The following is a 16,514-nucleotide window of genomic DNA, read 5'->3' on the forward strand; positions in this document are numbered from 1 at the left end:
CAAAGTCCAATGTGAACACGGCTTTACAATAAATTTTACAAGAAAACCAATATTGTCTTTAAATCTACATATATATAACATAATGTAATTTTTTACAAGAACACATTAACTTTGTTTAAAAATACATGCTGACACCTCCCAACAAAAGTATGCCATGCGCACAACCTTAAACTTGATTCGGACATACCACATAAAGTATTGTGGGGGGGGGGGGTAAGTTGGTCCAAATTACATATTGTGAACATTTGGTAATGCAGAAACACTCTGTGAGATGTTCTTGCAAAAGAAGTGTAGGCATCTGAGGATGTGGATGACATGACAACCGTGATGTCAGATCAGGATTTAAAAGAATACGCTACACTTGTCTAGGATCAGTTCTTGTATGATAAGTTAAGATGTGAAGTTCTGCACAGGTGAATCATGAACCTCAGGTTAACTGTCAACAAAAGATGAGTGAATGGATTAAAAGATGCAAAATGTACACTGCTCCAAACTTGATGACAAAGCCTGAGCCTCAGTCAAAGCCGAGGTTTGGAAAAGACTCTAAGTATCATTGAGCTTAAAAGACAGTGAGCCTGCGTCAACCAAGATTTGGAAAAGGCTTCAGATTTCATTGAGCTAAAAACACAGTGACTTTGTCTCCTACATGTACATCTTTACACTCACATAAATTGATGTCACCTCACTTTATTCCTTCTGAAATGTTTTTGAGTTTAATTATTCATCTTGGTGGAGGGCTTTTGAGTCTACATCAAAATGGTTAACAGAGTTGCCTCCCATTTGATTTGGATCTCTCTCCTTAATAAATCCAATAGCATTAAAAGGGGTCTGTGGGACTGTTAAATAGGGACTTTCATCATGATCATGGCAGGCCTGTGGCTGTACATGAACTCTAGACCAGTCACTCAATGCGTGTTTACGCTGGTTGTCACGTCACAAAAGGCGCCACCATTATATTGCAATGTGATAGCCATTGCGCATGCGTGTAGAGTAACTAGAGTTCAAAATTCCATGTACAGCCATAGGCCTGCTACATCATGTCGATCATGAGGGCAGTCCGTTTCTGAACACTTATTATGTATGGTTCTATCTGTTATTAATAAAAAGTAATTGTGATCACTTATTAAAAATGTACATTTACCTGGAGTTGATATTTGAGACAGGATCTTGCATCACCTGGCTGTCTGAGGTTCTATAAATAGATTCTTAATTTACTTCTTGAATTCCTGTCAGTTAGATTGGAACTAGTGGAATTTTAGATTGGAGGGCTCAGTGTCAATATCAGGGGTTAAAGTCTTTGAAGATTTTGTTATTTTAAGAAAATCCACTCTGCTGCATTCTCTTCTGTGGGGCTTTCATGGTACACCCAAGATTTGTTTTATTTAAGTAGCAAGTAGCAAGGGTGGCGACTAGACTTGACTAGACCGACTAGACTGACCAGAAATCACAGCGCACAGGGAGATTGACTACATCAAACCATGCACTGGAGCATGGCTGATATGGTCAATTCCAGAGCTACGTCATAGTTTCTGGTCAAGTCTAGTCGCTCACCCGAACTTGCTCTAAGAAAATCCGCTCTGCTGCATCCTCTTCATGGAGGTAGCCATGATACACCCAAGACCTTTCTACGATTCTTATGAGTCTACATATATTGACATTCATACAGTGTACCTGACCTTGAAGTGTTTCCTGTTGTGCTATTCACATTGATGTTAATTTTACCCCCTTCAAATCAATATCACAATTCAATTGCAGTGTGTTGGATGACATAAAAAAAATCCTCTGCAATTTGGAAAGGTGTTATTATCTTGCTGTCTTCATAACATGATTAAGACGTTACTTTCTTTTTTCAAAGCAAACAATGCGTAAAGTCTTGTTGACCGTATAGTGTGTAATTTATGTTTATGTCAATGTTATCTTAATGCTGATTCATAGAATCAATACATGATAAGGAGGTAGACGGTACACTCCATGCATCTAGACTGTCTGCCTTGCAAAATGATGATGTGATCTTTGTGTACAGAATACTGGCATGGGAACAACATCATGCTTAACACATAATTTTTGCTTCCACCCGAAGCAGTTTTTTCTCTCAGTTTTTTTTTTTTTTATTGTTTTTTTAATACAATATCTGAGTCATACATGATTAATAATATTTTGAAACATAATCCACTATTAAAACATAATATTTTAATTTTTAATATGAACCATTAATTTTGTTGGAATGTAAGTGGCATTTTTCTGCCATTTGTTTTAACTCAGTTTGTGAATATAGTATTCATATTTTGGCGTTAGGATCTGGGTTGATTTGGAGAATAAGTTCACTTCATAAAATTGACATGTTATGACCGGCCTGAGGCTTGTGATTTTAGCATCAGGCCAGTATACTCACAACTGGACAAGTCCCCTACAGTTTAGTGGTTTTGAAAAGTTACACCTCAACGTGTATCATTTAAACACAAAATTATAATCAAATATTGACTCTGAGTCTGATAAATGTCTTTCAGTTCCATTGAGTATTGAAGTATTACCCATAGACAAATGATATAAACTATTATAACTGCACGTTCAATTAAAAACAGTTTACAGTAGATTGATATTCTCTCAAGTTTGATTCTTGTCTTGTAAAACATTTTCTGGCCCAGTCAATTTTTTTTTTGCCAGAATCCCTGCAGTCTTTTATATTTTCCCTCAAATTTGCGCGATGCCTTTCTCAAGCTGCCATTGTACGATTGCACGAAAGTGATAATTCTACGCCTGATGTGTAAATTCATATTTATTATGAAATCATATATTCTCCTTCTTTCTCTCCATCAGCTCGCCCGATTGCTCAGAAGATCAAGTTGCTACGGTTACGCAGAGATGACTTTGAAACACTGAAGGTCATAGGTCGAGGTGCTTTTGGTGAGGTAGGTGAATTCATTGGCTGCATTGTTAGTCAGTGAAATTAAAGTTGGATATCTTCCAGTGCATTCCACATATTCATTTGATGTGTACCGAACTGAATTCACTTAATAATGTAGAAAACAAAATCACACACTGTAAAGACGCTGAATTCACAAGATCTACACAGTCAATCTTGCAATTATTTCATCACATGGACGATAAAAGAAATTTAAACCTCCTGCATGTAACATCCACATCAGTGATTGATTTTGAACAATATAAAATTGATATTTCTAGTATTTTGTGTGGATTAACGATTTTGTGCAATGAGCCGATCAAAGTGGCGATTGTTTCTGTCATACAATGCTGACTTGCACACATGTTCATGCTTGTATGTTTTTTTGATATATTTTGTACAAAATGTTGCCGGGTTTAATGCATGTAATTGATCTGGCCATTTGTTAATTGGATTTTTAATGATTCTCTTGGTTTTTAATGTACAACCAAAAACAATCAAGAAAGGGATGTGGTTGTTGTTAATTGTCAAATTGTTTTGCCAGTTCATATTTCCTGTAGTGTTTCAAGCCTGAAATAATAAATAAGCTACCCAATAAATTGACTGGGCATGGGTCATAATCCATTAACAAGACCTTTAATTTGATTATCTTCCTACATTGTATATAAAAAAAAATAAAAAAAGCTTATGAAAACTGAGTATTAATAGATTTCCTGGAAACAAAGAAGATTCTTTGGAAACCCTTTTTTCTCTTTGGAAACCCTTTTTCTCTTTAGAAACCCTTTTTCTAAAAATACAAAATATCACCAAAGAAAGTAAAGAGGAAACATTTCGGCGGGTTTTAAACAATTTAGTTTGCATGTTGGAATTGAGGTAATAAAAAGAGGGCAAAGTGCATGTGCACTCTGCGCTTTGTGCCTGAATGTGCATTATGAACAGTTGTCATAGCAATCGTCCACTGACCCTTGAATGATGTCATTATTATGACAGCATGAAAGACAAGTACATGTGAAGTAGATGGGCCAGTAAACTAGGGTGTGTAGGACTTCTGATTAAGTCTGCTCTAAGATTCAAAAGGTCAGGGCCAACTTACACAAAAACACATCATTTTATTCAGTTAGAATTTGAATTTTGTGTTAGAATGACATATTGTTGCGACGTGAAGGTAAAAATACAAGGTCTGAATAAAAATGCACTCAAATAGTTATGTTTACATTTTAGATGGATACATGTAGTAGATTGAATAAGATGGTTCAAGGTTTTAGCAAAGATACTGACAAAATAGGGAGACAGCCAATATAGGGCTAGACTGTTCAGTTGATAGAGTGTCAGCCCCTTAATCTGGAGGTTGTTGGTTCAAATCCCACTCATTAATTTTGTTGTTGTTCAACCCCAAATCAAAATAATGCAAAAACTGCTGAGAAACTTCAATTTTCCTAAAGGTAAAACTAAATAATATACAGAGGAACTTGACTATCTTAGAATAGAAAGTATGATACTTCTACTTTGTTTAATTATCTTGAGCTGTGAATTGATTTTTGATGATTGACAAACAACTCGCATACGTGTACATTTGAATTAGTTTTTTTCAACTAGCATCTTCTTTGTACCTTTATGTTACGATACATTTGAATAATGCATTCTGATTTGTGGAATTGTATTTTCAGGTTGCCGTGGTGAGATTAAAGAACACAGACAAAATCTTCGCCATGAAACTTCTCAACAAATGGGAGATGCTGAAGAGGGCTGAGGTAAGCCTTAAGTCTCTTGCAAAGTAACTAAAGTTATTTTTGAAGTAATGGCTATGGCTTGGTTGTCATGGTAACACGTGTTGAAGTATGGTCCTTAGCATAATCCTTAGCAACAGCTGCAGCCATCTGTTTGGCCTTATCATTTTGATCCCATGTGTAATCAATATAGCCATCTTGGGTTTTTTCCCCATTCAGAATAGTGTAAACCCAACTCAGACTTTCAGGAAAAAATATGACACTCCTCATTAAAGTCAGACACTTCTTCCAAAACTTAAAACTAATATTATTTGCTCTTAAAATAGATAAGAAGAAAAGTTTTCAGATAAAATGTTATTAGGGCCTATAAGTAAGGTTTTGTTTTATCATTTGATATGGAATGTTTACGGGTTCACATCACAATGGAATCATGGCTGATGTTTCAGTTGTCTTCACTTGGTGCCATTCAAATTTTTCATGAACCCTGTATTGAAAAGCAAATAACTTAACCCAATGATCAGTTGGAATTACACATTGGAAAACCAAAATAATTGTCTTTATCCCTGATGCAATTATTCAATACTAATTTTGATTTGATGTATGTTTGTTTTGAATAGACGGCCTGCTTTATAGAAGAGAGAGATGTTCTTGTGAAGGGAGACGATAGATGGATAACTCATCTTCATTATTCGTTCCAAGATGATGACTACTTGGTAAGCCTGAAAAACAATCCTCTTTAAGCTAAAGTAATAGTCCAAGCCAGTTTTTTACCTTCCCCTAAGGTAGTATTTAAAAGCAGACAGTTCTTTTCAGAACTGAGAAGTCTCCCTTAGTCTTCTCCGCGGTAGTAGAATATATAGCATGTCAGTTCTCGAAAGAACGAAATCTACCTGGCAAAGTACACATCTTATATTGATACCCCATCAATGCCTCAAAACTCCATATACTTCGTAAGCCTTATTAAGACAAAGTACATCATTGTTAGTTACCAACAAAAACCTTGATTTGTTTCTATAAAGTCTAAGCTCAACTATAATACAAGTCATTCCTTTATCTATTCCTCCGGATAATTATTTCAAAGTTGAGAGAGTAGTAATAGACCCTTTACATATGATGTACACTCCGTCACTGAGGCAAAAGGAGACACAGGCCTGATACTTCACCTCCATGCCCATCCATGCCTCCTGGTCATTGCCTTGGTGCTTTGAAATGCTCCGGCAGAAATTTACAATTCGTCATAGGGTTTCCTTTACCAGGGAGAACATGACTTGGTGCCCTTGCCCTTTCAAAAAGAAGCATACATGCCTGTGAATCTACTCTTCCAAAAACAAATCATTGATGTATATTATTGGGCATTGTGCTAAAAGAAGTCCAATACTGTGTTAATGTAATTTGTCGATCCTGTTATGACATTGTATTACCCGTTTTGCCTCCACAGTATTTCGTCATGGATTACTACAGTGGCGGTGACCTTTTGACTCTACTTAGTAAATTTGAGGACCGCCTCCCAGAGGACATGTCTCGCTTCTACATCGCTGAGATGGTCCTAGCCATTGACTCAATACATCAATTACACTATGTGCATCGAGACATCAAACCTGACAATGTCTTACTGGATCAACATGGTCACATACGCCTCGCTGACTTTGGATCATGTCTCAAGATGCAAGATGATGGCTCGGTAAGAGGATTGAGACTGATGTCTTATTGAAGAAGTCATAGATGTTTCCCTGGTGATCTGAAACAGATGCATCATGCAGCTATGTCAATTGCCGTTTAGGAGAGCAAGGTTCACCTACAATATGACGCATGTGTTGCTTAAGATGTCGGCAGAATGCATTTGATATACAAAGTACTTAGAACAAAGGTCATGTACATGTAATGTCCTCAATTTCTTTGAGATGTTGACCAATCTCGTTATGAACTTCAAATTTACAAAGTCTGTTTTCCTTGTGGCTTATTTGAAATAAAACAGTTGCATCCAGCTTTAAAATGTGATCTCCAGGTTGTATCGTAAACTTGGTGTGATCTCTGGCTACACAACAGTTACAAGTGAAACAGCTTCTTACTAGCACCCTGGACAAGGATATTGAAAAAATGAGGAGACCACCAACATTGGGCTAAAAAGCTCTGGTAGAGTGCCGGCACATTAATTTGTTGGTCCAAGTCCTGCCCTAGTTAAGTTTTTTGTTAACCCCAAACTATTATAGGATTTAACCCAGTCAGTTTCCTTGTGTTTTATTACATGATAATTATTTATTTGTTGTGGTTAACATTTCAGGTGCAGTCAAATGTTGCCGTGGGAACGCCTGATTATATTTCACCTGAGATTCTCAGGGTAGGTAGTCTTCTATTAATTTTCCTATTTTTTATTTTTTTTTTTTTACATAGAATAGAACATTGTATTTCAGACAGAATTTTGAAATCTATTTCTGCACCGTGTCCCTGAATGATTTCCCTAAAAACTTACATTGCAATCTGGACAAGGTTCTTGCAGAGATTCATTGGAGCTGTAGTATACTTAACTTGTTAAGCAGGAACAAGTTCCAAGATGGTTGTATCAGCTCCTCTACTTGTTAAGTAATATTTGTTGCTTATGCAGCTTTGTGAAATTGGAGATAGGAAAATAATATTCAAACCCCTTTTGTGATCTGGAATTAAACATCTGCTGTTCTGTATAGAAATTAGTCGAAGTAAATTTCATGAACATCTATTTATGATCTGTCTTTGCACAATGTGTTAGATTAATCTGTTCCTAGGTCCTGTTTTCATAACGGTGTTCTTACACAGTTTATTAAGTTCATAATTTCTTGATGGTTCTTCTGACTAGGCGATGGAGGATGGCAAAGGGAAGTATGGGCCAGAGTGTGACTGGTGGTCCCTCGGTGTTTGTATGTATGAGATGTTATTTGGTGAGACACCATTCTACGCAGAATCACTTGTGGAAACCTACGGCAAGATTATGAACCATAAAGTAAGTCCTTTCTTAATATTCTAAACCAATTTTTTTTATTACTTTAAATGTGGGCTGCTGCTTCCCAGGTTGTATCATAAACGTGGGTGTGATCTCTGGCTACACTGCAGTTAATGGTTGAATGGCTTCTGACTGGCACCCCCGAACAAAGATAGTGACAAAATAGGGAGACCACCACATGGTGGATAGCTCAGTTGGTGAACTGCTAGCCAACAAATCTGGAGGTCATTGGTTCAATTCCCGCTCTACGAAATTTGTCTTTGTTCAACCTCAAATTAAAATTTGTGAAAAAATTTGCAAGGTGTTCAATTTGTTTCTTAAATAAAGATTTTAATAAATTATTGTTTTAAGAATTTAAACATTTCTCTTCGAAAAAGAGGTAACAAAATATGTCTACAGTAAATGACAAGCTTCCGTCTTCCCAAATACATATGCAAATGTTGAAATGTGGCTTGAGTTTGGATGAGTCTAGTGACATTTATGCTTGAAGTTAATATCATCATTCTGAGTCATCTCATAACCAGGTTGGTAACCTTGAAGACATTTCAAGAAATAGGCTAGATGTTTGGTTAAGTCATCTTTATCTAGTCAATTAGGTGTCTTGTAAATACCAGTTTGATAGTGCCATAAAATGATGTTTAATGTAAGAGATTTAGGAATTGTCAGACTTTTGTGTATTGCACTTCATAACAGTGTCAGTTGGCACTTTTGTTATGAAGTACAATAATCAGAAATCAGACAATTCCTATTTCATGAAGAGTACTACAGGCCTGGGCCCAATTTCACAAAGCCTGTAAAGCACAAAAATTTGCTAAACACAGAAAAGTATTGCGTAGCAGAATCAGGTTACCAGCATAAATTACATTAAGTTTGCATTTTTGTGGCTTTTAAAACAGCTTTATGAAATTGGGTTCTAATACTTCATGGAAGCAACAACGGCAATTGCCTCCATGCCCCTTGCTTGGTCAATACATTGGTGCCCCTTGAAATGTACCATCCTATCTAAATTTACATTTTCAAAAACAACACCAAATATCTGTTGTTTTTATTATTATAGTTTTTTGTTTGTTGTGCAAGTTTGCCCCAAACAAGGCTCAAAGCCACTCTAAGTAAGGGGTTACAAGAAGGAAATGATTAAACATTATTTTTCAGACATTTTTACTGAAGAAGTTGGGTAAAAATTTCAACAAAACTAGCTTTGTCAGGGTACTGGTTTTGTTGAGAATTGCAAAGAAACAAAAGATCTATGAAAGGTTTAATGGAATGTGAGCATCAAAGCCTATCCTATTGTGGTTTCACAAAAGCTGTTGTTGTTTAGATTTGAAGTTAGGGAAGGCTCTTTAATTATTCGCAGAAAACAAAATCGAAAGTGATACATTTAAAAGGGCTGATGGCCCTTTTTCTAAGCCCTACATGTAATAATTTATTCATTAACCTCTATTTTGAAAACTGCAATTCCAGTTTCATGCACTGAAGAATAACAGTAAATGTAGCATATTTTACTCAAAAATTGACATTCCGAAGGGGATTTGTTTATAAGCTGTTGCCATGCCGATGGGGAGTTGATTTAAAATCAGAGCCAATCCTCCAAATCTATCTCTTGTTCAACATTTCCAGTTTCTTTGTTTGTATTTCTTGTCCACATGACTGGCTAAACGCAAGCAAATCTTGTGAAATATAATCCACATTACCATCCATAGAAATAGACTCATATTTGAGCTCTTTGCACAAGGCAATGGTTTTGGGTTACAGAGAGTGTGTAAACAGAGCTTTAGTTTGTTTAGCATTGGTGTTTTTGGGGGATGGAAACATATTGGGTTTTTTGTTATTCTAATTGTGAAAGGTCTTGGCTTTACCTGTGTGAGGCCGTGTACACAGTTTTCCCATCACATGTATCAAAGGTAATGTTAGCTTTCTATAACAATGTTTGCGGATTTTCGTTGATGTATTTAAAAAGGAGGTGGGTTCAACCTGGAAATTCACTATTGAATCCAGTTAATTTTCTTTTTTTCCAACCCCAAATTGTATAAAGGAGATTTTTTTAGTTGTTAAATTTGAGTTTGAAACAAGAGTTTGGAACTTGAGGGTAGAGGTAAATTTGAGCGGGTCAGTAATGAGGGGAATAACATTTTGAAGAAAGAGTGAAGCACTAGAGGTTTTATAGTAAAGAGTGAAGCACTAGAGGTTTTATAGTAAAGAGTGAAGCACTAGAGGTTTTATAGTGAAGAGTAGTTGTTACAAATTTGCAGAATTCCTCTTGCACTCCTCAGTACAATAAAACACAGAATTTATTAAATAACTGTCTACATAATTCATGATAGTTGTAGACATTTGTAAAAATCATATTTATGTTCGTACAATGTCCATCTCTAACATAAATTTCCATAGCAGCGTTAACTCGCATGTTTTTAACCGTAGATCAAGGAACAACCCTCCTTTCAGAAACACATCAAGGTTTTCCTAAGGATAAACCTCCATGTGTGTATTCTACACAATCAGTCATTAGTCACCCTTACATTGGCCCATTTGTTTGCTGGTCTTTAAAAAAAGTGGATATAAATAAGCAATTGGAATAGATACCCAGGTTGTATTTGAATGCATGGGTGGGCCAGTCAAGTAATACGATGCTTGAACTAATGCGATTTCACACAGGAATTATGTTACAGAAAGCTTTGTCCACTTTTTTGTTTAATACTGTGTGTGTTTTGGACCCTCATTTGTATTCTGTTTTATTTAAATGAGATGAAATAGGAGAATGAGTCTATGGGGTGTAAATTCATTACCTGAGTATTTGCTGAAAAGTTAGACTCAAAGTTGAGGTCAAATTGAAGATATTGATTGATTTTTAGAAAGGTAGATGTAGCGACCATTATGTAGCAGTGTCATTAAGCCAGTTTACTCTTTGATTATGCACATCAAACATCGTGTCTTGTTAAAATACACTGTCGGAAAGCATTTTATGTTGGCATAAAGGACTTTTAGTGAACTGGCTCTCACTTGCTTCTTGTGTCCCATCACTTGCCAAAAATGCTTGTGATACATTGTACATATAGCTAAGAGATGCATACTGAACATTGAGACAAAAATACAAGATGGCTGCGGTACCTGTACAGGATATGTCTATCTCTAGATGATTTTCACCACGTACAAACAAGAATTTGCTTAAAAATTTGACTTAAATAACAAAAGTATTTATAAGTCACTTATACTGAACTTTGTATTGAGTTTATAGGTTAATGATCTATTGATTTACAATGTTTAATGTAGTATCTAGAATTGAACAAATTGGTTTGTTCCTGCATGGTTTACATACATGTACAGTATAGCTGTGTACATGATATACGTATGTAAACTGATACTAACGTAAGAAATGGATTTATTTGTTGCTTACAAAATCAACAAAGAAATGATTGAGGAAGTGGATTTTCAGATGATTCTGTTTGGTTTATGTTACACAAAGTGCTATATTGTGGAATGGCGATTGCAAACAATGAAATCACTGCTGTATTGTTATAGTCAGGAAATACCATGTAGAATGTGTACCTGGAGCTATTAGGGACAGTTAAGGTTGAGTGAATGTTAACAAGCTTGTGGAGTCACTATTCATTGGATTGGTTCTACACAACACTGGTAGTGTCAGATCCATAATGGATTGTGAAAAAAAAGGATCAGGGCAAAAAACTGACTAATATTGTCGAAAAGTTGAAAGCTGTTTAATGCACGTAATCCATCAGTGCCTAGTTGATGCTATGTTGTCAAATTTCTTTTGTTAAAAAGGGAGAGGTTTAGACTCTAATCCCCTTGAGTGATTTACTGGAATCCTGCATTTTAACAAAATCCAACACTTGGGCTCTCCCTATTCTAAAATTCATAAAATTATTTATTTTTATAAAAATGTGTTTTGCTAACAAAACATGTTGCTCGCCGGTGGGACATCCTACAGTTATTCCAATCTTCTCCATGCCCTACCCATGAAGGCAGCTCTATTGTGTTCTCTGCCCTCGAATCACAGCTGAGGACACTGACATAGCTTGTCCTCTGTCTGCCCCTCAGTTATACCTCTTTTGTTTTCTACAACCAAAAGTATTCCAGCGTGTCATTGCCTAGCTGTTAAGAGTACTGGACTGGTGTGTCTGATCTGCAGAGTGTGGGCTCGAGTCCAGGTCATGACACCTGTGTCCTAAAGCAAGACACTTAAACATGATTGCTTCTTCATTCGGGTGGGACGTAAAGTCATTGGTCCCTGGTGTTGTGTAATGCACGTAAAAGAACCCAGCGAACATATCGAAAAGAGAAAGTGTTTGCCCTGGTGTTCCTGGTTTGATTGGCTGCATATTGCGCCACAGCACCTTGTAAACCATTATTATTGGTGCAATGTAAAAAGAAATCTCATAGTTGAAACATAGTCCCACATTCCTTGCAGGAAACTATAGGATGTGGAAGCGCCTTTAGGGTTACTGAGTGATGGATATGAGCGCTATATAAGAAGCCATTATTATTTTTATTGCAATAGTTTGACCACTCTTCCTGTATCTCACTTTTTAGGATCAGTTTGCCTTCCCGCCTGACATTGATGACGTGTCTGAAGAAGCCATGGATCTAATCAGGAAGCTGATATGTCACGCTGAACAACGTCTTGGGATTAATGGTCTGGAAGACTTTAAGAATCACCCTTTCTTTGCTGGCATTGATTGGGAAAACATCAGAGAAAGTAAGTCGAGACTCGGTCAAAATAGTCTGGTAAAGACTTTGAGTTATGAACCTGAAGAAACTTAAAGATTGGGCGTGAAAAAAAGAGAGATTATGACTATTATTTGGTTTTACCAATACACCAAATGTACATGGTGGTGTAAGGGTAAAACCGAATAATATTCTTTATCCCTATTAAATTGTTGCAGTACATGCTCTTAAAATATAGGATGCGAACAGCCTCTAGCTACTGGGCAATCTCGGTGGTTCAGTTGGTAAGACACTGCTCTAGAGGGGCAAAGGTTAAGGGTTCGAATTCCACCCGAGCAATATGCACAGTGCTTTACACATCGGTGTATGGGTAAAAACAAATAATATTCTTTATCCCTGATGCAGATTCTCGTTAAAGGGAAGGTACACGTTTGGTAATTGTCAAATACCAGTGTTCTTAAGTGGTGTATCCCATCATAACCATAAAGTAACAAGCCTGTAAAAATTGGGCTCAATCGGTCATCAAAGTTGCCAGAATATGATGAAAGAAAAAACACCCTTGTGTACTTTCAGATAAGAATAAAAGACTTCTAGCTAGAAGTCTTTTAATATTTGAGTGAGAAATTACCTCTTTCTCAAAAACTACATTACTTCAGAGGGAGTCGTTTTCCCACAATGTTTTATACTATCAACAGCTCTCTAAAGCTCGTTACCAAGTCAGTTTTTAATTTAATATTTGTTTTGAGTAATTAATTTAATTCTTGTTGATGTTGTTGTCTTCTCCCTGCAGTGTCACCGCCGTACAAACCAGACGTAAAGAGTCCGACTGATACATCTAACTTTGATGTAGATGAGACGGATCTGAAGCAATCAGAGACAGTACCACCAAACACACACGCAGCCTTCACTGGCAACCATCTTCCATTTGTAGGATTTTCATTTACAAGGGATAGGTGAGACACACAATCACACTGACTTCTAGAATCATTCAGTCTATTATGGCGTGTCATGGCGTAGCGGTTAAGAGCAACGGATTCAAACTCTGGTTGTTCTGATCAGCAGAGTGTTGGTTCGGGTCCCAGTCGTGAACCTTGTGTCCTTTACGTAACACACTTAATCATTGCTTCGTCCTTCTGATGGGGGCGTAAAGCCGTTGGTCCAGTGTGTTTTGTAACGCACGTAAAAGAATCTAGTGCTATTTTCGAAAAGAGAAGGGGTTCGCCCCGGTGTTCTCGGTTTGATTGGCAGCATATTGCGCCACAGCACCTCATAAACCATTACATGGTGCTATGTTAAAGGAGTAGGTCTCATAATTCAAACGTAGTCCCACTTACCTTGCAGGGAAATGTATGTTAAAGCGCCTTGAGCGGCACTGAGTGATGGATATGTGCAATAGAATTATAAAAAGCCATTATTATTATTATTAATGGATGCAGTTGGTCCTCGCAATTATAACCTGTTATGTAACAAAGATGTCTGATTGAGATGTGACATATTTACAAGTGTTTTTCTTTTCTCTTGTTGGTAATAGTTGCTTATCTGACTTGGGGTCACTGCTAGAATCCAAAGATGTAATGATAACTGACTCTACAGACAGCATCACTGTGGAAGCTTATGAGAGAAGAATCAAAAGACTAGAAGCAGAGAAGAGTAGTCTCAGCAGTAAATTATCAGGTGGGTCCACAATCCCTGTGAGTCCATCAATTAAATCATTAACGTGCAGGTTCGATAAGCTTCTTTGGGTACACCCAGGTCTCTCATTCAATCAATCAATCAATCAATCAATCAATCAATCAATCAATCAGTCAGCCGCAGAGACAGCAAGGGTCTGCTGCGCCGATCTCTCGTGTCCACGACCTACAGCCTAACACCACATGTGGTCGATTTGACTAGGACGGCCAAGTTGTGGAGACCAGTATGATCTTGGGCGGCCTCTAGGTCTCTTCCAGCCAGGAGCTGGCGCTAGGCTCCTCCCAGAGTTGATGCAGTGCTGAGAGCATTTTTAGCTGGGTCTTCCCCCGATGCATTCAAATAGCTTTGACGTCAGTCACGGGGCTCACCCGGGTCAGCCCCAAATAATCCGATTGTGGAATGGGTCACTTGGGGCTGACCAAGGTACAAGACGTCACAACAGCAAACTTTCTCAGTGGCCACTGTTTTGTTTGTAATTCACACTTTCAGCAAGTTTGACACATACTTTCATCCTTAAAACTTTGTGAGCATTAAGTATTTTTGTATTCAAAGATGAGTACTTTTTTATCAATGTGGGCTTGTTAAATAATTGTTTGTTGCAGTTTTACTTTGTGAATAATTATTTTGCAATCTTTTTGTAAAACTAATGCACACCATAAAAGTAGTTCCAGTCGGCTGTCCCAAAATGGTGTGAATATTGGGGAAGTTGTTGTTCGGCAAATGGCTTAGTATAAGAAAGTAACTTTCTCTTCTTGTATCTCATATTGATTTGTAGATGCAACACGACAACTTCAAGACAGCAATCGTTCAGCGCCAAGCTCAGGAAACAATGAAGTCAAACATCTTAAAGATGAGATCGATTCATTGAATAATAAATTGAAAGGTGTGAATAATTCAAGGACAATTAAGATCAATAATTTCCGACTTGTATCTGAATTCATATTTTTATGTCTACCTGGTAAAAACAGAAGTGTATCTTACTTCTGATATCAAGAAATTCGCTCTTTGGTCTTCTTCTCTAGCACTCTTACTCCTGATTATATCGCCAAGTTATTTTTTTTTTATCAGCGTATTTCTCAGTGTTTAGATTATCCATGAACAAGAAAGATTCAAGAAAAGGAATAATAGAAAACAAATTGGGAAAGCCCACAATGCTATTCCAAAGCTGTGGATGTTTAGTGTTAAGATCATCAATACATTAGTTGTTATAACCTCTAAAGCATTTATTCTGTAGCCTTGATTAATTAGTTTTACTTTCTGCCTTTGAAGTTGATTATTTGCAAGGTCTTGTTGTCATAAATCAGGAAGTACATGTAGCTGCAAGTTCGGGTAAATTTCACAAATGACACAACTGATGGAAAAACAAACTACATGATCAATGTCAATGTCATTCACTTAGAATGTTACTCCGCAATGATATTTGTTGGACCAAGTGAGCAGGAAGTCATACACCAGTTGGTCATCATCTGTTTTTTTTTATTGTTTTTTTTTATACAGAGGCCCAACTTACCAACAACCGCTTGGAGAAAGATGTTCAAGATGCTTTGGCAATGAGGAAAGATGATGAAGAGAAGAACTCTAAAATTAGGCAACTAGAAAAACAATACAGGTAAATCTTGACATTATTAGTAAGGCTTTAAATTTATCTAGTTCACTTAACTTTACCTTCATTCAAAGAAAAACACACACAAAATACAGTTCCAGAAGAATGGCATGTCTTAGCCGAGTGTACAAGCACACGTGACAAGACTCAAGCTCTGGTGTTTCTGATCAGCAGAGTGTGGGTTTGAGTCCTGGTCTTGACACCTCTAACTTTGCATTGTTGCAGCGCCTTGAGTACCTTTTTATTAGATTTGTATGCTATGTAATACTTGTATACGGTGGTTTGTTAGTAACTTTTGAAATGTTTTGAAACAGGTCTTCAAAACAAGAGAAGGAAGAGTTACAACGAGAAGCCATGACGTTACAAGAGACTAATAAACAACTGAATAAAGAAACGAAAGAGGCTGTGTCACAACGTAAACTAGCCATGCAAGAATTCGCTGAGATCAATGAAATGTAAGTAACATCACTCATTGTTTATTGACTTCTTGCACGGTGACGTCTGCAGCTACTGTCTGTCTATGGGCTGCTATTTTGGAGTTAGCTATGCATGCATGATATTCCGATTTTTTAATTCTTGGGAATTTTTTTTTTTTAAACTTTGAGACTAAATAGTTTGAAATGTCGATTAAAGTCCTTGCACTCGATAAAATATTCCTGGTTTTTTTCCCAAAGATCAAATATTTTGACTTTTTTTTTTTTTTTGGGTGGCTGTAATCGGTGTGTATTTGTGATAATGTTTACGATTGCTAGTTTGTATTTTTATCAGAGTAATGTTATTCTGTTATCTGGCTGGTCCAGATTGTTATCTGGCTGGTCCAGATATTTGGCTTCTGATTTTGATTGTCTTTGTAATACATAGCGTTTTATTCTGTAAGCAGGTCAGTTGCAGTGCTTCATTGTGATACTACAAACCATGTTTTGTCTTATTAAACCA

General features: G+C 36.8%; 1 protein-coding gene across 2 annotated transcripts in view; it reads left to right on the forward strand.

The window, feature by feature from the left end:
• The window catches only part of LOC117290355 (serine/threonine-protein kinase MRCK alpha-like), a 60,583-nt gene that overhangs the window by 17,098 nt on the left and 26,971 nt on the right, over positions 1-16,514 (forward strand). For both annotated transcript variants that reach the window (XM_033771708.1, XM_033771718.1), the window contains exons 3-14: positions 2,818-2,909; positions 4,570-4,653; positions 5,247-5,342; positions 6,068-6,310; positions 6,911-6,967; positions 7,460-7,603; positions 12,149-12,314; positions 13,074-13,236; positions 13,815-13,957; positions 14,751-14,858; positions 15,473-15,584; positions 15,893-16,033. In XM_033771708.1, the coding sequence (XP_033627599.1) occupies positions 2,818-2,909; positions 4,570-4,653; positions 5,247-5,342; positions 6,068-6,310; positions 6,911-6,967; positions 7,460-7,603; positions 12,149-12,314; positions 13,074-13,236; positions 13,815-13,957; positions 14,751-14,858; positions 15,473-15,584; positions 15,893-16,033 (1,549 nt within the window). The remainder of the gene's footprint in view (positions 1-2,817; positions 2,910-4,569; positions 4,654-5,246; positions 5,343-6,067; positions 6,311-6,910; positions 6,968-7,459; positions 7,604-12,148; positions 12,315-13,073; positions 13,237-13,814; positions 13,958-14,750; positions 14,859-15,472; positions 15,585-15,892; positions 16,034-16,514) is intronic.

This window comes from Asterias rubens, chromosome 1 (genome assembly GCF_902459465.1).
Source record: "Asterias rubens chromosome 1, eAstRub1.3, whole genome shotgun sequence".
Classification (NCBI taxonomy): Eukaryota; Metazoa; Echinodermata; class Asteroidea; order Forcipulatida; family Asteriidae; genus Asterias; species Asterias rubens.